Raw genomic sequence first — 23,836 nt, 5'->3', positions numbered from 1 at the left:
TATCCCTTCATTGAATAAAACATGGGATAAGTCTTGACTGACCAATCCACCACTTCATCTACGAAAACGAATAATTCTCACATGTCTAATAAGTTAGACATGTCTCATTTCAACACCTATACCAATAATACTCAGTCATCACTTCACACAAGTAATACATTATCTTACTTTCGGGATAAAACAGCTAATATACTATAATTTAATCGCCGAAAGTAATTCACACTACAGAGTAATTCAGTAAATAATATTTATCACCTCGATTCATTCAACAATTTACAAATTGTTTCCATGTTCAAATCAGGATCGCAAAATCAATAGAAGTGATTTCCATGTCGACAACATCTAATAAGTTTGACTTTCATCATCAGAGAGGATAGCGTAACACATTGAACAAGATAAAATCTGTGATATCTATCTTGAAAACAAACAAATTCAAGGATCCAATGACCCAACAGTTCAACACATTTTTCTATAAATAAAATTCATCACATACACACTAAAACACAATCAATCTCAAGCTTTTGAAAACCAAATCATTATTACTTCCGTCCATTACTCAAGCTAAGCAACCCATGGCATCCTCATCATCTCAGCTGAACTTAGACCTAACTTTAGCTTTACCTGAGCCAAATCTTCCCACTATCGAATCTTCACCACAAATTTCTGCACCCCTACCACAGCTAATGGTGTATCCTACGGTACACATCCCAGAACGAAATACTCAATTTCCCAGAGTTTGGCTTCCCAAATTTTATTCTGATACTGGCCTTGTCACGGTGGAGGATTCAGCTATGCTCGATAAAAAGGTGGCCATTAGTATAGGTCAAAGCATACTCACCCCTAAAGACCAACTAATTTTATCCCATAGGTCAGACCTACAAGCTGTAAAAGATTCCTTAGTTCTTACCACTCAGGCGGCAGCATCGGTCTCAAACCTAGGCCAACGGGTTCTTGCAAGAGAACAAGAGGTTGACCACTTGAAAAGGTATATAGAAACACAAAAACAAGAGATGATAACCATTAGAAATGCCAACAAGGCATTGACTCGAGAGAAGGAGAAGTTGGTTAAGGAGAATGGGACTTTAACTACACTTCTTGCTAACTACTCAGTCGATATGAAGGAAAAATTTCAGACACTGCAAACTACTGGGGAGACCCTTAGAGTTGAACAACAAAAGTTGATTGACGAGGTAGAACGTGTCCAAAACCCCAATCCTTAATAGATTATGTATTTTTTTTTTTTTTATCTATATATTACTACTGTTTCACTAAAGTCTCTTATTGTGTGTGCTCTCAGCAACAACCTAAAACTTTGCTCTCCAAAACACTAACCTGACATATTAACCCTTAACACACTAACTGAACTGATAGATCACTTTCAAAGCTTGAGAATATCAATTAACAATCCAAACATCGACATCGATAAATCATCAATTATTTATCACATCAATAATAAAGGCATGCATTCAGATAAATAACAAACTTCAATTTCTCTACCGTGCATGAGAATATTCATTTAATCCAAACTCATACTTATATCATGGACACTCAAACACACAATGAGTTTCTAATACAATTATACAACATCATTAACATACATTAACTAAAATATGGATAAATTATACTAACCATTAACGTGTGGCTTGTCTTGTGGCGGAACTCAGTAGCATTTCAGATCCCAAAATCTAATAACATAACGAGTATACGACATCTATAAACTCAAAGCTCTGATACCATTTGTAACGTCCCTAAGGTAGGGTACGTCTACCACATACTCGTAATTCTAGGGTTTACGAGTATGTAAGGCACTTGACCAAAAGAATTAAATAAAATGATACGAAGAAATACAGAAAAATTTAAAACTTTTATATAAACTTATTAGAAGAAATTATTACACGTATGAATACTTTAAATTTAAGGCAGCCATATGAAAACTCTAAACCATTATTGCATTGCTACTGAGTCCGTGCTCCACAAGTTGCTCAACAGCTTAAGCCACACCTGGAAAAATGTTGGAAAATAACATAATGAGCTAACGCTCAGTAAGCAAATCTCATGCATACACATACACATGAATGTCGTGAGTTTGAAGTGCCCATATACTAATATGCTGACTTATATACTTATGTATTTCATTTATTGCTCATACACTTTCAAACTTTTACTTTTATGCTCTTTCTTTTGGTTTCACATTTTTATGGGCCCAATATCACTTGTGCACACTGTTTGATTCAGCCAATGCCTGCAGGGCTTGTTACACATATCATATAGAATCCCATGGGTTCTCCTCCGGCTAGCCATCATCTCAGCTAGGCTCATCATAACACTCATTTCATCGTTGCCATAGCTGCCATACTTATTACACATATGGAGGAGAAAGACGGAAACATGGCAAATATATTTGAATGGTCAACTCTGACCTAGCCCACACTAGTGGGCAGCCACTATAAGTCTTATAGACTTCCGTCTTCTTTACTGAACTTACTTGATTGCTTCATCAAAACAGTGGCACCCTTTTTAAACATCTTATTATCACTTTGCTTAAGCCTTGTGTCATTAAAATGTTTAACTTTACATAAGACTTTTCAAGACATTTCATAACTTTTCTTATATTCATATGCATGGTCTTATATCACATAATAATGTATCACATAACTGTACATGCCATGCATACATGCTGATGCTGAAATGCCAATGTTCGTGTTCATGACTCATGTTGATGGTATTCAATCAAGGCATTGTATCACATCTCATATAACTCAAAACATCTTTAGTCATAATACATGAAGCTTTGGGTTGGTGGCGTTGTTATACCTTAACGTAGAGCTATGGCTCAGGTCTAAGGTTTCCAGCCTAAAAACTTAAACGCTTCATATATCATAACATATAACAAATCATGAACATAGAGTAATCCACATATCCATCAACATAAGAACACATACTTGCACATAATTCATATCATTCTTAACCAAATAAGACATCTTTCACATATCACAGAATTCATCAATTACATATCACACAACACCCTTATGGTGTTCATATAACCATTCTTCACATACTTATCATATGCATCATCATCATACCATACTTAACTCATCAGATGTACACAATCAATGTAGTCATGCATCTTACACTTAAGCACAAAAGGTGAGATTTACTTACCTTAGGTCCTTAGCTTATTTTAAAATTCCTCACCAAGAGTCAATCAATCAAATCCATACAAATCCTATTCAAGGCACATCATTTATTAAATTCTATCAAAATCATAAATATACACTATTGATAGTGTATATTAATAATACCAGAAACTATATAAATGATAATAATAAATTATTATCAACGTAATGCAAATAACTCTTCATATAAAACCATGCTTTAAACCTTGCTCATAAGATAATGTACCCTTATGATAATAATAATAATAATCCCAACAAAAATAATAATTATCGTCTATAATTAAACTTATTTCGATATTAATAACAAAATACTTCAATAGCAATACGTATATGGATGTATATATTCAAATAGTCATTTTATAAAAGAAATCATATTTTTAACATAAAGTTGTAATAATCAATATAATGATAATAATATAAATATAAATATTTATATTATTATTAATTAGTCATAATATCAATTCCAGTGATATAATAAATATACTTTCTCCAAACTTCACTGGTCTTACAAATATCAATAACTGTAAGAAACTAATATTTGATATTATTTTAATATTCAAATATTAATATACAATAATAATGGTTAGATAATAGGTTTACTATAAATTATACTTTTCATATATATATATATATATATATATGAATCTGTATTCTTGATTTACTTAACAAAATAATAACAATAATAATTAAAATTACTTAATCATAATAATTTCCATATTAATATAAAATCAATTAAATATGTATTTTTATACTTGATTTAATATCTAATATTTTCTAGAAAATTAGACAGCACAACGGCTATAAAGTGGACAATTCCAAAATCAAAACCTGTATCAAAAATATATATAATCCCAGACAGCCAGTAAATTACAGAAAACATTCCATATATCAATAATATATAATTATATACCATAAATACACATAATAACAATTACTCTAATCAATCACAATTAAATCACAATATATAGGTTAAAGAAATTATACCAAAATGATCGGGTTCCACAATAAGTCAAACGATGATTTTCTGAGACTCAAAACGTACTTCGGAACCTCGAACACTAAGTTTCGACCGTCGATCTACGGTGGATCGCGGTGGCTCGTGGTGGGCCCACCACCCAACTATGGTAGATGTAGGAACAAGTTATTGGGTTTTGAAGCCCACAACACGAGGAGCACGATGGTGGTGACGGATCGGCAAACGGATGCCCGAGGTGGCCGAATCGCAACTTTGAAGTCGCAGGGTGGCCGAACTTAAATCGAGTGGTTGAGGCGTTTAATCGGCGAGTGAGCTCTAGATTCTCGCGTGGGTCGATAGTTCGGAGGCCTCTGAATCCAACGGTCCGGCGCGTGGCTAAAAATGGTGGCCGGAAAGTACTCCTGCGTCGTCGGCAACAGTAACACGCAGAGAGAGAGAGAGAGAGAGAGAGAGAGAGTTTCTGAGGAGAGAGAGAGAGGGGCTCGGGTAAAATGAAAGGCTGAAGCCTTTTATTTTATTTTATTTTATTTTATTTATTTATTTATTTTTAAAAATTACATTTGGACCCAAAATACTAAAATTCTTTTCAAATAAGTCCTTTAGCCAAACTTTCTTAATTTTATAAAAATCCCCAATTAAAATTATATGACATTTGGGTCCAATACTTGACTACTCAAGTTTCTCTTTCTTTAATCTCATTAAAAACACAAAATCATATTTTAAACACTATTTTTCCATTACTATTTCTTAAATTTGTAAAGTTGTACATTTTATGTATTAAAACTTTGATTTATAATAAATAAATGTATTATGAAAATGTTGGATATTACAGTCATAGTCCACAAGTCTCTGTAATCTAGTGAGCTTGAAGCTGGTTTGAACAAGCTTCAGTGGTGGTTCTCAAGTAGCGTATATATTGCACTGAATTATAGAGTTTTTCTCTCTAAAAATTTGAACCCTCAAAAAGGAGATACCCTAACCCTATTTATAGAGGTAAGGGTCATTAATGTTAATCATCTATCATTAATACCATTTTTCCCATTATGGGATATTAATGTTGAATTAATAAAAAAATGTTGCACTAAATAGAGACTACGACCCAGGCGGATTGCACGGGACCCATTGCAAAAAGTCACACACCAACTTTATGGGGAACATATCTCTGCACTACAAGAAATTCTAGTATTAGCGGCGGGGGACTCCGCCACTAATAATGTCTAAATTCGCCGCTAATACACATTAGCGGCGGGCCTCCGCCGCTAATACGCCGCGCCTAAAAAGTTGTCGCTAATAATGATTATTAGCGGCGGACTGACACACCCGCCGCTAATAATTATTTATTAGCGGCGGAGCCCACCGCTAATAGCTATGTCCGAGCCATTACTATTAGCCGCGGGGTTCGTCGCTAATATTGTTTTTATAATTTTTTTTAAAATAAATTAATATTTATTAAATTTAATTATTTTTAAAAATAATTTATAATATAATTTAACAAAAATAAACATTTAATTAATTTAAACATAACTAACATTAAAATTAATATAAATAGTTTTAATATTTATCAAACTAGTAAATATCACTATAGTCATTAAAAATAAATAAAGTATTAATTCAGTCCAAATATATAAACTAGTAACTAAAGAAAGTCATTAAGATTAATATTGAAATTGTCCTCATCTTCAACATTTTGGTTTGGCTGTGAGGACAACGGCTATGACGGTGGCGGTGGCGGTGGCTGTGGCGGTAAGGATGACGGCCGTGGCTGTGGCGGTGAAGGAATATAAGGTGGTTGTGATGATCGTCCGAACGTGAGGTCCCCAAACAGATCTCGAGGCTGTGGCTGTGGCGGAGGTTGCATCGATCCTCCTGGAAAATCGGTCAAACTAAAATATTGTGGAGGAGACTGGGAAAAGGGTCCAAAAGTGTATTGGTTTTGAGACTGAGGAGGTTGTTGCAACGACACATGTGGCGGATACATTGGGTGAGGCTGGTACAGCTGATGTGGCGGATACTATGAAGGAGGCTGGAACTGCTGCTATGAAGGAGGCTGATACTGCTGTTGTGAAGGAGACTGGTGCTGCTGTTGTGGCGGTGTATGAAGGTCAGGATTGGCAGTGTTACTCTGAGAAGACGAACCACCTTCGGATTGTGGTGGCAAATGCCTCTGCAGAAAACTGTCAAACATTGGGTCATACAGTTTACTGGGATGCACAGTTGTCGAAGTCTCAAACGTCTCACGAATTGCCTTCATCAGCAAAGCCATAACTCTCATATCTTCATTAGGCGAAGCAGTAGTATTTGCTTGGGACTGACTTTGATCTGTAGAGCTAGAGGATGTCTTTTTTGCCTTCCCTTTCGCCCTATAACCCACTCCTCTTTGGTAGTCAAATCTCTCCCCGAGTACTTTACTTAGTGTCTCGTATTGATCGACCGGGGACGAATCAACACCAGATACATTTAGAGATGCCTCACTCTGCTGTTGACTTTGCCTCTCAACCTCAGCCGCCATTTTTTCCTGTATAAAGATAACATTAAACAAAAATTAGAAACATTATAAACATTAGAAATAAGAAAACAATACTATTCACTTACATAATCTTGTTGAGCTGCCTCATTGACAAAAGATTTTGTCGATTTTCTCATATGAGCATCCCTCCAAGTATCAACAACACACTACAACAATTTTTACTTTTAATGACTCTCTATAATGACTTACACCAATGGTGTAAGTCATTAGAAGTACTCAGGGATATTTAAAGTCTAATGGTGTAAGTCATTAAAAGTTCTTGTTGATGACTACCAATGTAAGTCATTAAAAGTGATGGGAGACGTTAATTGAAAAATATGAATATAAAATTATTTATTTATAAAATATCAGACTTGTAAGAGCATCTGACGTCTCTCCTGGGAAGACGTTAATGGTTTGGCCTAATATATATATTCAGTCTTTCTTTCTTCTTCCCCGAGCGCACGAACCAGAGGCGGAGAAGGGCGATTTCAGGGCCATTTTTTGACGATTTTAGGCTATAAAGTCTCATTTGAGGTAAGTTTTTATTATTTATAAGTGTTGTATAGTAGTTAAGATAATTTTCATGCTTATTGTCTCTAGTTATTAAGGAATTGATATTGGGATTTTAAGGTTTATGAGTTGCGGTTTTGAGTGATTTTTGGCTCAACAAAGTGGATTTAAAGCATATTTGAGATAGGATTTCAAGATTAAACAATGTATTATAGTTAGAATGGTATAAAAAATTATTTTTGTGCATTTTTTTAATATGATTTGTGGGTTTTATTAGAAATATTAGTTTAAAGTATGAAAAATAATTTTTATGTATATTTGAGATACTATATTGTTTAATTTTAAGATGATACCACATTATTTACTATTTCTAATTTTTTATTACTATTTAATCCGAAAATTATACATTTTTTAATTAATTTTTAATGTTTGTTAAGTATATATATGTAAATATGTTTTGCTAAAATGTATTTAATAATTGTCTAAAATAAGAAAAATAATTTAATTTGAATTTTACATGCAAAATAGTAATTCAAGTTTATAATGTTTATAATTTTTTTTTAATTTATATTATTATTTAATTAGAAAATTATATATATTTGTAATCTTTATTAAAATTTAAGTAGGTTATTTATATATAGTTATGTTATTTTATTGATTTAGTAATATTTTATTAATTAATTAATTTAAATTTTTAAGTTGGGGTTTTAACAAATATTTTTATGAGATTTTTGCCTCAAATTTTGTTTAGTAATATTTTATTTATTAATTAATTTAGTTTTGTAGGTTGTGAATTTAATAGCAAAGTGCGCTCTTTGCAAAGTGAAGTAAATTTGCAAGCAAAGACTATTAATTGCAAGTGGTACATACATTATCTTCTTTCTTGTTTTAGCATTATTAAACTTTTGTTAGAGGGGTTTAAATATCTTAAATATTCATCCATAGTGAAGTAGGTTCTGAGATTGAAATTGTGTGTTTCACTGATAACAAAAGATTGAGAATTGTGTGTTTTAGTGAAGTAGGTTCTGGAAAATTTGTTTGTGTGCTGTGGAGCTATAAGGAAGAAACTTATTGTGTGTTGTTTGAATTTTTTGACTTGTTGTTCACAGATGGTTAGATCACTATTATAGGGGAAATGCTGCTCGATTTTGTCTAGAATTATGTATTTTATTATTCTATTATTATATTTGTATTGTGTTGTGCTTATTCGATTGGATTTGATTAGATTAACAGATGGTTAGGTTACTAATATAGGAGAAATGCTGCCCAATTTTTCGTATGCTTATTTAGTTTTTGTTTTTTTTAATTTTTCATGAACATAGAAGATGATATGGATAGAAAATGGATGTCAGCGAATAGGTTATCCGTGGAATATAAAAACGAGGTCAACTTTTTTCTGACTAGTCTACCAAAACATCCTGAGATTCCAAATAATATAGAAATTGTGCAACCTTAAGTAGCTAACTACAACTTCAATTATTTTGAAAATCTATAGTTGAATTTTACTAATATTCTTTATATTAATTATTTTTATTTAAATATTAGTGTCCATACCAACCAGACAATGTGCCATTTGGATATTATGTGATGAGGATGTTGAATGATTACATTGAACATCCACGACCTGGACATTACTTGAAGAAAGAGGTATGTATATAAATTTATACAAAGTTAACAATTTATTTATTATTATAGTATATATAATTAAATAATAATTAACTAAGATATTTTACTTTGTATTTTTTTTGTAGCTAAACACTACGACATATACACCAACACAGATTAATGAAATGCGACAATACTGGGCGAACCATATGCTACCGATAATTCAAAGTCATCGTCCCACATATTAGGTTTTTTTTTACTTTATATTTCTTACTATATGTCTAGCTAGCTAGAATAATATTTGTTAATTTTGTATGTTTAACAACAAATATTACATTTGTGTATATTTAGCTAGCAAAAACATATTATATACATATTTTTGTTTTATTAATGAAAATTCACAATTAAAATTTGCATATAATTTAGATTTTTAAAATTAATATATTTAATTATATTTTAAAACAATAATATATTTAATTATATTTAAAAAAAATTAATATATTTAATTCTATTAATTAATATAGTGACAATAATTATTTAATTTTTTTTTTTAAAATACAAAAACCTATGATGACTCCCAAGGGGAGACGTTGAATGTCTACAAAGTCTCCCCATGGGAGATGTCATAGGTACCTACAACGTCTCCCATGGGGAGACTTTGTAGACATTTAATGTAATGCCCGAAATTTCCTAATGAGGTTTAAGACCTTGATTAGGAGGCCGGGAGGGCCATAATTGATTTATTATAGTATTTAATGATTATATGCATGTTTACATGGATTATATTATTATATGATGGTGAATGCACGCATATGGGCTCATATATTAATTATGATGGTAATTTAGTAATTTGGCCACTGTGGGCGTAATTGTATATTTTGGGTGCGTGATTGTGATTAATTAATATAGCCACATTATAAGGTGGATTGGTTCGAGCTAGTCGACATGAGACGATCATGAGATGTAAGTGTTCGGTCTAGTCATAACGGGTTTAAGTTCGGGGCTCGGGGTGAGTCTCGGGGTGAATTTAATGATTAGAGCATTACCGGGAATTAAAGGGTAATGGGATATGATTTATTGGTATTTGGGAATATTGAAAATAGCGGGAATTGGAGAGCGTTAATTATAATTAACGGTATAGGTTGGAAATGACGAATTTACCCTTGGGAGTGTTTAGAAGCTTTTAAATTGGCCTAGGGGCATTATGGTCTTTTGACCTTAAGGATTTATATCAGCTTTTGGGGTTTGGAAAGCTGTGGAAACAGAACAAAAACAGAGCCTGTCTTCATCACTTCTCCTTCTCTCCCGTACAAGGTTCCTCCTTCACTTTTCTTTGATTTTTGAGAGCCCAAATTGAGGAATTGAGCTAGGAGATCAAAGGTGGGAGCTAGGGAACTTGATTCAGACATTTAAGGGGATTCAAAATCGTTTTTAAGGTGAGTTCTAGCCATTGAATTCAGGTTATGCTCTGTTTTCCTTTTGGTTTTCAGCTTATGGTTTTTGATGTGGAAGTGGGAATCAAAGGGAGTTTTTGTGTTGGTTTGATTGGGATTTGATGAGGGTAAGCTATGGGTGTTGTCTAGAGGTTAAATTGAGTGTTTGGAGGAGGTTTGGGGTTGGTTCGAAGGGTTGGTTCCAAGGGAAAACGCAGGGGAGAGTTGGCTGGTGCGTGCTGGTTTCTTGGCTGATTTGCAAAATGAGCCGCGACCTGTCTATGGTGTGCCGCGGCCTGTGATGGCTTTAAAGGTGAAAATGGCTCTGTCAGGAGGGTGAGCCGTGGCATGGCTCTGGTGAGCTGCGGCCCATCAAGGCAGATTTGGCCAAAAATGGGTTTTTGGCCTAGGGATGCTAGCTTAAGGCCTTGGGGTTGGTCCTAGTACCCGGTTAAGTGGGGATTGTTGTCTCGGATGCTAGATATTGGTTTGGAAACTTATGTTGACCATTTTTATTGATGGTATCTTATATTTGGTTATGACTAGGTGACCACTAAAGGACTAAAGGTTGATCGTTCTCAAGGGTCGTTCTTTAAATCATTCTAGCTCGACTTTGAGGTAAGAAAACTGCACCCTGTGTACATGAGACATGCATGGCTATCATTGATGCATGTTGGTTGATTACTATGTATGACATGCATGGCTATTATTGATGCATGTTGGTTGATTATTATGTATGACATGCATGGCTATTCTTGATGCATGTTGGTTGATTATTATGTATGACATGCATGGCTGTTATTGGTGCATGTTGGATTGCTGGATATATGGCGTATGATGCATGAGAAACATGTGATTGGGACATGCTTTATATACTGAGTATGATATTGTTCAGAGCTTGAGCCTCTGTGTTTATGCATGGCCCTAATAGCACTAATACCTGTTTAGTAAGCATGCTAAGTGCCTTGTTTACGGATATGGAACATGAAATATATGATTGGTGGCATGTCTTACTGGTGAATGACACTGACTAGTCAGGGACCGACTCTAAAGTCGAGAATCATGCATTGAATGGCTCTATGGCATTAATGCCAAACCGACCCTAAGGTCGAAGAACTTATAAGCGCTTGCCTGGTCTATGACCAGATGTTTATGGCCAAGGTATATGACCCCGGTGACTGTTTGTCACACGGCCAAGGGACGCTGTCCATGGCACGACTCTAGAGTCGGGAGGAAGGTTATGTTGGTGACCATTCACCATGCACCTATCCTAATCAAACCTATGAAAGGATCACTTATCAGTTAAGCCCTGGTGACCCTATCGTCACATGGCTAGAAGGAGCGATGCTCATTATTGTGACTTTTGGCTATTGTCACCTATTTTCTTGGACTGATAGTCCTGAATGGTTATTATGATCGTTGTTGATACTATATCATACTTTATTATGTTTTCTTGCTGGGCTTTGGCTCACGGGTGCTATGTGGTGCAGGTAAAGGCAAGAGGAAGCTGGACCATCCTTGAGTTGGAGAGCTTAGGTGATGACGTGTACATATGCAGCTGCTCGTCCGCCACGGCTGAGGTTTAAAGTGGAACTAGGGTTGAACCCTGTTTTGCCGCTTAGAACGGCTTGTTGTAAATATTTTCTGTAATAAACTCTGAAACTTTATTTTCGGGATCCCAATGTATACATTAAACGTTCTAGTGAGACGTTACCTCCTAACCAAAGCTTTTAATCCCTAAACCGCTAATCATACTTAGATCACGATTTTGGCCAAATGACTCGATTAGCAAGTTTAACACTGTTTACAAGGCACACTGTAACAGTTCCAAGAGTTGGGGTGTTACATTTAACGTCTCCCCCTGAGAGTCATCATAGGGTGTACGTGTACACCCTATGACGACTCCCAGGGGGAGACGTTAAATGTCTATAAAGTCTCCCCATGGGAGTCATCATAGGGCCACTTCAGATGGCTCCTGCAACAACGTCTCCCCTAGGGGGAGACATTAAATGTCTATAATGTCTCCCCCATGTAGCCATTAAATGCCTATTTTGTTGTAGTGACATGCGCATCTGGGTTCTCCTATACAAATGTAAACAAAATGTTTCAGAATGTGTTATTTTATAAAATTAAATTAACATCTTCACTTACATATTGGTGACGCTTAGCTGCCAACGACTTTGTGCCTTGTGTTGTTACATACTTCATTTGTCTTCTGTTTGCTTGATTTTTAGCGGAACGAGCCAAAAATCTTTCGCTCAAGAACATTTCACAAATAAGCTGCCAAGCCTCCTTAGTGCATTGGTCAGGTGGCTTAGAGAGGACATTCTCCAAATCTTCTGGTCCAGCATAATGATTTTTGAAGTGTCTATGTCTATAGTTCTTTCTCTCGCGATATCTTTCCCCCATCTCCTTGTTGAGAGTTTCCAGAACTGACTCACGTTGTGGATGACCGTCTATATTATAGTAATACTGCATTAAGAAAAAAAATATTAGATAACTTGTAAATAATGGAATTAAATAATGAAAAGTACAAGATTTGTAATTTTTTACCCTCATACGATCAAGCACTTGATCCTTAAACTGTTGAGGTACATTAGCAAAATCCAAATAATGCCCCGGACACAAAATGGAAACTAGAGTGCCCAACATGCGAATAAAAGCTTGATCCTCCTGCCCAACCACTTTGTTGGTCACAGGATCAAGCTCTAGATCCAATGGTTTCCCAGCTTTTTTCCTTCGTTCTTCAAGAACATTATTACTAGTAGGGCCACGACCTTTTCTTCTCGTCGGCGGGGCTTTAAAATTTATTAACAATAATCAGTATTAGTATTGATGTTATATTTATCTAACAATATAATTTCTAAAAATAATTTTGATATGCAATATTTAACCTGACTTGCAAGATGTTGGTACCCTAGAAGGATCTGGCGGGTCTTGACCCCCACCATCTCCGCCGTGATAAATAGCTATATCAGCTGACATTATACTTCAGTTTAAAATTTATTAGTTAGTAATTAGCATTAAAATAGAAGTATATTAGATTGAATTCATAATAATAATAATTACAAAATAAAACTTTATTATATTTAAATATATAGTTCTATTACACAAATAGAAAAAACTAAACAGAATAATCACTATCATTTCCATCAGTAATCGGAGATACATTTTCATCTTCACAAAGCTCAAATATCTTATATTATAATTACAAAAAAAAACTTCATTATATTTAAATACATAGTTCTGTCACACAAATAGAAAAAACTAAACAGAGTAATCACTATCATTTCCATCAGTAATCGGAGACACATTTTCATCTTCACAAAGCTCCACAACCAATTCATCTTCTGCATCTGCAACGTCCTCATGTTCTGACATATCAGTTTCGTCGTCACCATCTTCATCAGCTCCAACATATGCAACAGGTTGATCAGATTGCATAATCAACTCTCTGAGGTCCACAGTCAACACAAAATTTGATGAACTTGTTTCATGTACAACATCAATAACATCATTAACATCATCAGAATTGTCCTTAATGTCCCAAATCTGTCGATGATCCACATCTTCTACAACTTTCCAATCACGACCTCTAAGTAAATCATCAAGATAGAAAACTTGCTTAGCTTGAGTAGCAAGTATGTACGGCTCATCTTTGTACCATTCCCCATTGACGTTTATACTGGTGATATTATTTTCAATGATTGTTTTCTTCATTCTTGGATTTGTATTAAACCATTTGCACCGAAATAATGCCACTGAATATGCACCAGTGAAAGAAAGTATCACTACTTCTTAAAGCGTGCCGTAATAATTAAAGCCTTCTGTTCCGGCAGCAAACACTCCACTATTATGTGGGGTGCGCTTTTTGTCTCGATCGTGTGCAATAAATCGAACACCATTGACTATACAACCTTGGTAAAATGTTGACAAATTATCTGACCCAGATGCTAAAGCTAACAGTTCATCACCGTTTTCCAAGGACCCAAGCTTGTGCAAGTCATATATCTAAATACATAAAATGATATTAGATTCATAAAATATATCATTAATAAAATCACTGTTCAAAGTTCAAAGTTCAAAGCTACCTTTTTATGAAACCACGAACGAAATTTTTTCCTATGCAAACGATCATGATCACCATCTGGGTATTTTTGTTTAATCTCTTGTAGGTGTTCGCTGTTAATTAGAATAGTGTTACGATTCTTGATAACAAAAAACTGATAATAACCACACATGTTCAAATTTATAAGAGAATAAACTTACTCTAAATAAGGCTCAATTTCAGGAGAATTCTCAAGTATGAACCACTCAGCTATTTCACGAGTCTTATGATCGAGAGTCTTCAAAGTTCCCTTTGTGAGTGGACGACATTGAGATTGGAAAACTGCAAGATTTCGTGGGATATAAGTTGCATCTTCATTTCGATCAAGACGGTTAAATCTTGTTTCAATGCCTTTGAAATACATTGAACAAAAGGTCAAAGCCTCGTCTGCAACATAGCCTTCGGCGATCGACCCTTCAGGGCGAGCTTTATTTCCCACATAATTCTTTAATTTTTTCATGTACATTTCAAAAGGATACATCCACCTCATAAATACCGGACCACCCAATATTGCTTCTTCTGGCAAATGTAATACCAAATGAATCATTATGTCAAAAAAAGCTGGAGCAAAAATCAACTCCATCTTGCACAATATCTGAATAAGATCATTTTGTGCTTCTTCCATATCTTTAACATTTAAAGTCCTCGAACATATTTTCCTGAAGAAATTGCACAATTCTGCAATAGTGGTCGATATAGATTTTGGAAGAAACTTGCGAACACCGAGAGAAAGTAATCGTTGCATTATCACATGACAATCGTGTGACTTCAACCCAAGAATATTTGTATCATTCTCGGACACTTTCTTCTTCAAATTTGAACAAAAGCCATTTGGAAATCTAACTCCTTTTATAAACTGACAAAAATGTTGCCTCTGCACCGGAGTTAACACATAAGGAGCGTGCGGCTTCATCCGCTTCCCATTCTCATCTTCATAAATCCACAATGATTCTCTCACACCCATCTTTTTCAAATCATGTCTGGCATTAGTGGTGTCCTTAGATTTATCATTGTCTAAGATGGTGCCAAGGAGACTATCACACACATTCTTCTCAACATACATGACATCTATATTGTGTTTTAATTTATTTGTACACCAATACTCAAGCTCGTAAAAAATACTTTTTTTCCTCCAATTACCTTCATCTACTCCTCTTTTACGTTTCACACCCCCAAACTGGACATGTTTTCCCGGAACTTGCGCTGTAAGAGCATTAACTTGTTCTAGTATATCCTCACAAATAAATTGTCTCGGAGGACGTCTTCTCTCAACTTCTCCATCAAACTCTTTGTCTCTTCTCATTCGATGAGTACTTGGCAAGAATCTTCTGTGACCAACGTAAGATGTCTTACCGATCACTCGGATGGAAGTTGTGTCCTCATTACACGTAGGACAAGCTTTGTATCCCTGACCACTCCATCCAGACAAACTACTGCGAGCTGGAAAATCGTTCACTATCCACAAAAGGGCTGCCCGCGTCTTGAACATCCTGTTGGTCGTACTATCTCTTGTATCAACTCCGTTAACCCACAGATCCTTCAACTCATCCACCAATGGTCTCAGAAATACATCCATGTCCTTACCGGGTGATTTCGGCCCAGGAATAAGGAGGGTCAACATGAAATAATTGTCTTTCATGCATAACCAAGGTGGCAGATTATAGTTTGCCAACACCACATGCCACATGCTGTATGCAAGGTTCATGTTGCCAAATGGATTAAATCCATCAACAGCTAAGCCCAGACGAACATTTCTGGGATCCCTTGGAAAACCAGGATGCTTGGCATCAAAGTCCTTCCACGCAGAGTCGTCCACCGGGTGTCGCATCACCCCTTCATCTTTTGATTTCCCGGCGTGATGCCATATCATGTGTTTTGCTGTAATCCTTGAACTGTATAATCTTTTCAACCGAGGGGTCAACGGAAAGTAACGCATCACCTTGTGTGGCACTTTTTTTCCTTTCGTCATTTCGGAAGTAATCCATCTACTACTTCCGCATACTGGACATGTCTCTTTAGATGCATGCTCATTGTAAAATAAGCAGCAATCACACTGACACACATGAATGGACTCGTATCCCAACCCTAATTTTTTCAATCTCTTTTTCGCCTCGTAGTACGATCCGGGGATTTTGTTTTCCTTAGGAAATGCAAGCTTTAACAACTTCAGCAATTCATCAAATATGTTGTTAGGCATCTTCCCTCTAACTTTTAGATGCAATAACTTTGCTAAAATGTTCAGGGATGAAATCCAATCACATCCAGGATACAACTCCGCTTCAATATCCTCAAATAACTCGTCATAATACTGACTCCCACCGGGATCCCTTTCTACTTCCTCAGTTGTCGGTAAAAGGAAGTCTTCCACAACGTGAATCATCTCATCGTCTTCATTCTCATCAACCACCTCATCAACAACAATTTCTTCCACCTCACCATGAAAAATCCACTTATCATAAGCTTGATGAAAACCCCTATCGAATACGTGTGCCCGAACTACATCCAAATATTCAAATCTATTATTATTGCATCTCACACACGGGCACCTAATTCTTCCATCAGAATCTTTATGTTCCGACGCCATCCTCAAAAAAGCTTGCAGACCATTCCAATATTCTTGACAACCACGATTTCTCAATGTTTTCCAAGTCTTGTCAATCGCCATCTAAAGTGTTATAAGAGTGTGAGTTTTAGTAATGTGAATAGAAATGGATAACAAAGGAGATTTGTTATCATTTTTGAAATCTTATGCAATATTATAATATCTTATGCTATTTTATGATGTTTTATTAAATAATGTTATTTATAAACAAATTAATTGTTTTTCCTAAACTAATTTATTATTTATTCATAATTTTTAAATATAATTATCAATTTCTATATTCATGTAATTTATAACAATTTAATATTAGATAATGCTATTCAATAAAAAAATTAAATTAAATTATTTAATTAGATAATATTATATCAAACTTTTATTATTTAATTAATTAAATTATTAAAAATTAATCAAAAAATAAATTATTATTTATTCTTAATTTTTTAAAATTTTATTAAATATAATCAAAAAATAAATTATTATTTATTCATAATTTTTTTAAATTTTATTAAATATAATTATCAATTTTTATATTCATGTAATTTATATTAAACAATGTTATTCAATAAACAAATTAAATTAAATTATTTAATTAGATAATATTATATCAATATTTTATTATTTAATTAATTAAATTATTAAAAATTAATCAAAAAATAAATTATTATTTATTCATATTTTTTTTAAATTTTATTAAATATAATTATCAATTTTTATATTCATGTAATTTATATTAAACAATGTTATTCAATAAACAAATTAAATTAAATTATTTAATTAGATAATATTATATCAATATTTTATTATTTAATTAATTAAATTATTAAAAATTAATCAAAAAATAAATTATTATTTATTCATAATTTTTTAAAATTTTATTAAATATAATTATCAATTTTTATATTCATGTACTTTATATTAAACAATGTTATTCTATAAACAAATTAAATTATATTATTTAATTAGATAATATTATATCAAACTTTTATTATTTAATTAATTAAATTATTAAAAATTAATCAAAAAATAAATTATTATTTATATAATTATTTATTCTTAATTTTTTAAACTTTTATTAAGTATAATTATCAATTTCTATATTCATGTAATTTATACCTATTTAATATTAGATAATGTTATTCAATAAACAAATTAAATTAAATTATTTAATTAGATAATATTATATCAAACTTTTATTATTTAATTAATTAAATTAATAAAAAATAATTAAAATAAATTATTATTTATTCATAATTTTTTAATTTGTAATAATAATAATAATTTTACAAATTAATTATTATTTGACTTTTAGACTAATTTATTTTTTTAAATAATTAGATAAATTTTATTAATTTTTTTTATTCATTATTTTATTAATAATATTTTAAACTTATTATTTCTGTGTCAATATCCCTCTCAATCAATTACAAATATATGGGGACAGAGAACAAAATTACAACTTTGTATTTATTTTTTTTATTATTAGCAAATAATCAATTCATTCAATTTTTTATATGTTTTCTCTTATATTTTTTTAATCCAATCCTAAAAGCATAACACCAAAAACATCAATATGCCAAAGTGAAGGTAACCTGATCATGAACCGAAGAAAACAAAACCTCCTATCTAGTTTAGCACTACTACCATGCACTAGCATCTAATTCATAGCAATTTATTTCAAAAAAATTTAAACCCAAGTTAACATACTCATTATCTGAAAACACTATTAGTAAAAGTGCAAAAAAAATATACCAGTTTCAAAATTTAAGTGTCCAAAGTGAACATTCTACAGCTAATATTTTGCATATCAATAATAGAGAAAAACCATTGTATTTAAAACTAAATGACTTACTTACCTCAGGAAGAGCCACCGGAATGCTCACGGAAGATGCCTCACGGAAGATGCCGACCCACTGTTAAACCCAAAAAAGAAAAGAACAAACAATGGAGTTGTTTATCAAAAAAGAAAACAAGAACTAGAATCCACAAAACCAAACGAAAAAAGAAAAGAAATAAAGAGAATTAATATATATATATAATAAAACCAAAACAAACCTGTGCAAAATTTCCCGTCAGAGAAGAGAAGAACTTGTGAAGGGAAGAGAGAGTTTTCCTTCGGAGAAGAGAAGAGACGCGGAGAAGAAATGAGCTGTGCAAATGCCTATTATTGTTGAGCATTAGCGGCGGGACCCGCCGCTATTAGTGTCTCCTGCCGCCATTAATATTATTAGCGGCGGGGCCCGTCTCTAATAAAAGGTGATTACCCGCCGCTGATACTATTAGCGGCAGATAGTCCGCCTCTAATATAGGTGATTATCCGCTGCTAATAAATTTTCAAAAACTGTTCCCGGGCATTTATTTTGGAATATTAGCGGCGGAGGGTCCGCCGCTACTAGTGGTGCGGTCTGCCGCTAATAAATTTTTTAATATTTTTTTAAATACTCCCTTATTATTAGCGGCGGACCCCCAAGTCCGCCGCTAATATACTGAACATTACAGGCGAACTTAGTCTGCCGCTAATAGGCTTTATTCTTGTAGTGCTGATTGTCAGGTTGAGACACGTTTTTCCATATCTGGCGGCGTTGTGGAAAATATCGATTGTCGAGGGTACAAACTCGACACCACTAATCGAGGCTCACCAAAAGTTGTCAGATGATCTTCTAGTGGCTCATACCCGCAATGAGACACCTGGCATCTACCCCAGGTCCGAGGATCAGAATCCTAGACCTAAGAGATGGGTGCCTCACCTGGAGACATCCTCACCTCGAGAGCAGACCTCGGAGCGTGGCCTCACTTGGAGACATCCACGACTTGGCCGGACTAGGTTTTCTGGAAAAGTTCACACTCCGAAAATTTCATGACTTGTCGCTAATTACTCATAATTGCCACGTGTTCGGGTGGCAAAAGCACAAACAACATATATATTATGTAACTAAAACATATAATTTTAAAAAGTAAGACCAAATAATTTAATAAAAAAAAAACTAAAAATTAAGTCTAGTAAAACAATTCTAGCCAAAACAACAAATCAATACTCAAAAAGACGAGCAACGACAATAAAAGTCAATTGATCGGCATGATACGGCATAAATATCAAAGTTATGATTAGCAACAAGAACCATATATCATTCAATATAGTTGGTAATAAAAGATTCATAGGGTATTTAATTACTACCAAATCCCATAGAGACTAATAATATAGATTGAGGGGTGGCTACTACCTTTTCTTTAAAAGAAAAGTTTAGTTCATATTATTTCATAAGTAAAAAAAATCAAAAGAATGAGTTTCATATTCTCAATGTGGTGGTGTAGATTTTGCTTGTAATAAATTATTATCTTTTACATTTATTTTTATTTTGCATCTTATAAAAGATATTTTGAAAATTACTTGTATTCATTGCGTAGCTTTACAATATGTTTTTGAATGTTATACTTCTTGTTACAAGCACAAAAATGTTACTTTAGAATTTTTTTTATTTAGATTTGTGAGCAACATAAAATGATTATACCACAAGATAATATTTAGTGATAAACCACGTCTAGATTCACCATTAGGGGTGGCAATTCGTGTTATCGTGTCATAATCGTGTCGACACGATTATGACACGACACGATTAGAGTAAACCCGTACACGACATGATTATTATTCGTGTCAGAAATCCAAACTCGTACACGACACGATTATCTTAGCGGGTCACACGTGTCGACACGATAACACGTTTAATAAATTTGTCATTTGACACAAATCTAAAACTGACACGATTAATACACAATTAAACGTGTAATGACACGACATGAAATTGACACGATTAACATAATATAAATAAATTAAAATGTTTATATAATCTTAAACGTGTCTTAAGCGTGTCATTTTCGAGTTAAGCGGGTTGACCCGAAAATGACACGTTTAATAAACGTGTTAAACGTGTCGACATGATTATGACACGAAAATTAAATGTGTCACCCAAACTCATTTATTTCGTGTCGTTTTCGAGTCGTGTCATCGTGTCGTATCGAAAATTGCCAGCCCTATTCACTATGCACTAGTTAGACTACAAAATATACCTAGCCCTCTCTTTATTCATACTCTCTCTTTTATTTATTTTTTTAAGAAAAAAAAACAAAAAATGAATTATAAAATATATATGGCGCGTGAAGATTGCGCGTGGGGTTTCATTTGAAGGTGTGAAAGGGCAGGAATTTTCCACATTACTTCTCATTATCTTCCATGTATATCCGCATCTGTGAGCTACTTTTCCACATATAATTAAAACCCTCTTCAAGAGAAGACCCATAGTAAAGGGAAGACCTCTCTCTCTCTCTCTCTCTCTCTCTATTCACCACTACTTCTGCTAATCCAGACCTAGTTCATACACTTCTTCGATTAAACCCTATAATATATATCGAGAGAGTCTGGAAGATCCAAAATGGTTTTTGATCCTTTACCTGAACAGAATGCACCCTCTTCCGCTCGCCGAAAGGTGATTCATGAGCTGGTTCAAGGGCGCGATTTGGCTAATCAACTTCACAGCTTGCTCTCCAGGTCCGACCAAAACGACAGCGTTTCGGCCGAAGATCTGGTCAGCAAGATAATGGACTCCTTCACCAACACCCTTTTCATGTTGAGCACAGACAATAACAGTGATCAGGCTGCTGCAACTGCTCATGGTCACGGTGTTGGTGATAATGGTGATGAGATCTACGACGACGATTCTCGACTCCAACCCAGTACTTCTCGTATTGATCATTCTCTCTGTTTGGAGGGCAGGAAATCTGAAGATTCCCAGGAAAGTTGCAGGAGTACTTCTGTAATTTCATCAACCACTCATTTGAAGGATCGCAGGGGCTCTTACAAGAGAAGGTAATAATAATAATAATAATAATACGAAATTAATTAAGGTTTGATTCGTTTCTCTTTGTGGGGGGCAATTTCGTCCTTTTAAAAGGGTATAGGACAAAGTAATCTAGTATTCTTGTTATCCATTTGCTGCATCAAACTTCTAACTCAAGTATAATAATTACAAAGGGTGGATTATATGGCTAATGACAACTATGCCCCTTATCTCCTACTCTATTTACCATTTGTGCCAAATAAATATTTATATATATGTTGTGATTTTAATTAATTGCAGAAAGACCTCTCACACAATGAAAAGAGAGACCTCAACTCTGATTGATGATGGGCATGCATGGAGAAAATATGGCCAAAAAGTCATTCTTAATGCCAAACATCCCAGGTATATATATAATCCCTTGTCTCATTTTAATTTCTTTTTCTTCTCAATTATTATTTCACTAGGCAACATTTTTTTTTAATACAGAAGAAGTAGTTAATTAGCTTATTATATTAATTTGGCAAAACAAAATCTATAGTTAATATCATCAAGCTTATTTTAGAGTCATAAATTTATTACCAAATTTATAGTACACTATCTGAGTGTTTCTCAAAAATTTCCAACTTTGTGGGAGGTTTATTTGTTTGTTTTTCTTTTTCCCTTTTGACTCATTATCATTTGGGGAAACGAAAATCTTGAGTTAACTGTCTAGTTTTAAGTACCAATAAGTACACTATTTCAATATTTCTCAATCATTTTCCAACAACTTTGTGGGAGATTTATCAATAAAAAACATGAAATTTGAATAGCAAATAATCCAAACTAAAAAATGTTCAAAAAAGAATCAACGTGTACTGATGAAGATATATATAATAAAAATGAATTTTTTTCGCAGAAACTATTTCAGGTGCACTCATAAATTTGATCAAGGGTGCCAAGCAACGAAGCAAGTTCAGAAAATAGAAGATGAACCCCATCAAATGTATCGGACCACATATTATGGGAACCACACATGTTCAAGCGTCAGCAAATTATTAGCTCCTGAACTCATCTTGGACTGTGCTAGCAGTCCTAGCCATGGCTCTTCTGTTCTTCTGAGCTTCAACAACGCCGATCATAATAATAATAATTTCGTCTCCAAACAACTACTCACTCATCCATTTTTCTCTTCGGTCAAACAGGAGTTTAATGACAATAATAACTACCAAGCATCGTCTTCGGATTACAATAATAATAATATTGTCTCGTCTGATCATCATGATGGCAATAATCGTTTGACTACAGCAATTGATCATCGGGCTCAGGCTGGTTTGGAATCTGATGATCACCACAATGATATTCATGGAGATGATGAGATAGGTATGGACATATTCGATGATGTATTGAAATCATTTCAATTCGAATGATCCCTATCCAGCTAGCTAGCTAGTTTTTTTTTTTTTTTTTGAATAATATTGTAGAAAAATAATCAGATGAAATGTACTTGTTGATCTAGTTTCTCAATTTTTGTCTATATAACGAAATATATGTATGTACTTGTTGATTATGTGGTTTTTTTTATTAATATGGAAAATTACATAGTTTAATTTATTAAACAGTAAAAAGAAGTAGGACAAGATAGAGAGCATTCCAAATCAAAATCTAAGTAGATATAAAGTGTTGAGATAATGATATCTCTTGTAGTCTAATATTCGAGGAATATATCCATTTTCAATTTTGTGGGGTTATTAACAAACTAGGGTCATTATTGAATAGTTTTAGTGGGAGCCCTGGAAATGTCTGCGTATTACATGCAACTTTGTTTGAAAAAGAATACGAAGATACTGACTACTGAACTTTATCAATATTTTGAGTCTAAAAAGGTGTTTTTCTCTTTCACTTATCATTATAATTTTTCTTCTTCAAGAATATACATGTAATAATAAGATCGACTATATATATCTATATATAGGAATATGAGTATATATATGAAAGAGAGGTGAACATTTATTTCCACCGGTTGTTAAAAATGGTAGATGCTCATTTGTTACAAAAATAAATATAGAAATAAACGTAATAAAAGAAAATAATCATGAAGATGATATG

The 23,836-nt window shown here is 33.6% G+C and overlaps 1 protein-coding gene across 1 annotated transcript; it reads left to right on the top strand.

Annotated features, from left to right (window-relative positions):
* The first annotated feature begins 21,199 nt into the window (after window positions 1-21,199).
* LOC133783120 (probable WRKY transcription factor 70) lies at window positions 21,200-23,297 on the top strand. Its single transcript, XM_062222658.1, has 3 exons — window positions 21,200-21,777; window positions 22,049-22,153; window positions 22,647-23,297. The coding sequence occupies exons 1-3, from the start codon at window positions 21,344-21,346 to the stop codon at window positions 23,155-23,157; spliced, it is 1,050 nt and encodes a 349-aa protein (XP_062078642.1). The 5' UTR covers window positions 21,200-21,343; the 3' UTR covers window positions 23,158-23,297.
* The last annotated feature ends 539 nt before the right edge of the window (window positions 23,298-23,836 follow it).

Source organism: Humulus lupulus, chromosome 6 (assembly GCF_963169125.1).
Source record: "Humulus lupulus chromosome 6, drHumLupu1.1, whole genome shotgun sequence".
NCBI classification, from domain to species: domain Eukaryota; kingdom Viridiplantae; phylum Streptophyta; class Magnoliopsida; order Rosales; family Cannabaceae; genus Humulus; species Humulus lupulus.
This window is presented reverse-complemented; position numbering and strand designations above follow the sequence as displayed.

Excerpts from the sequence above, each read along its gene's own strand:
- LOC133783120 (XM_062222658.1), top strand. The coding sequence starts at position 21,344 with ATGGTTTTTGATCCTTTACCTGAACAGAATGCACCCTCTTCCGCTCGC. Across the intron at positions 21,778-22,048 it reads AGGGGCTCTTACAAGAGAAG|AAAGACCTCTCACACAATGA; the intron begins GTAATAATAATA and ends AATTAATTGCAG. Across the intron at positions 22,154-22,646 it reads CTTAATGCCAAACATCCCAG|AAACTATTTCAGGTGCACTC; the intron begins GTATATATATAA and ends TTTTTTTCGCAG.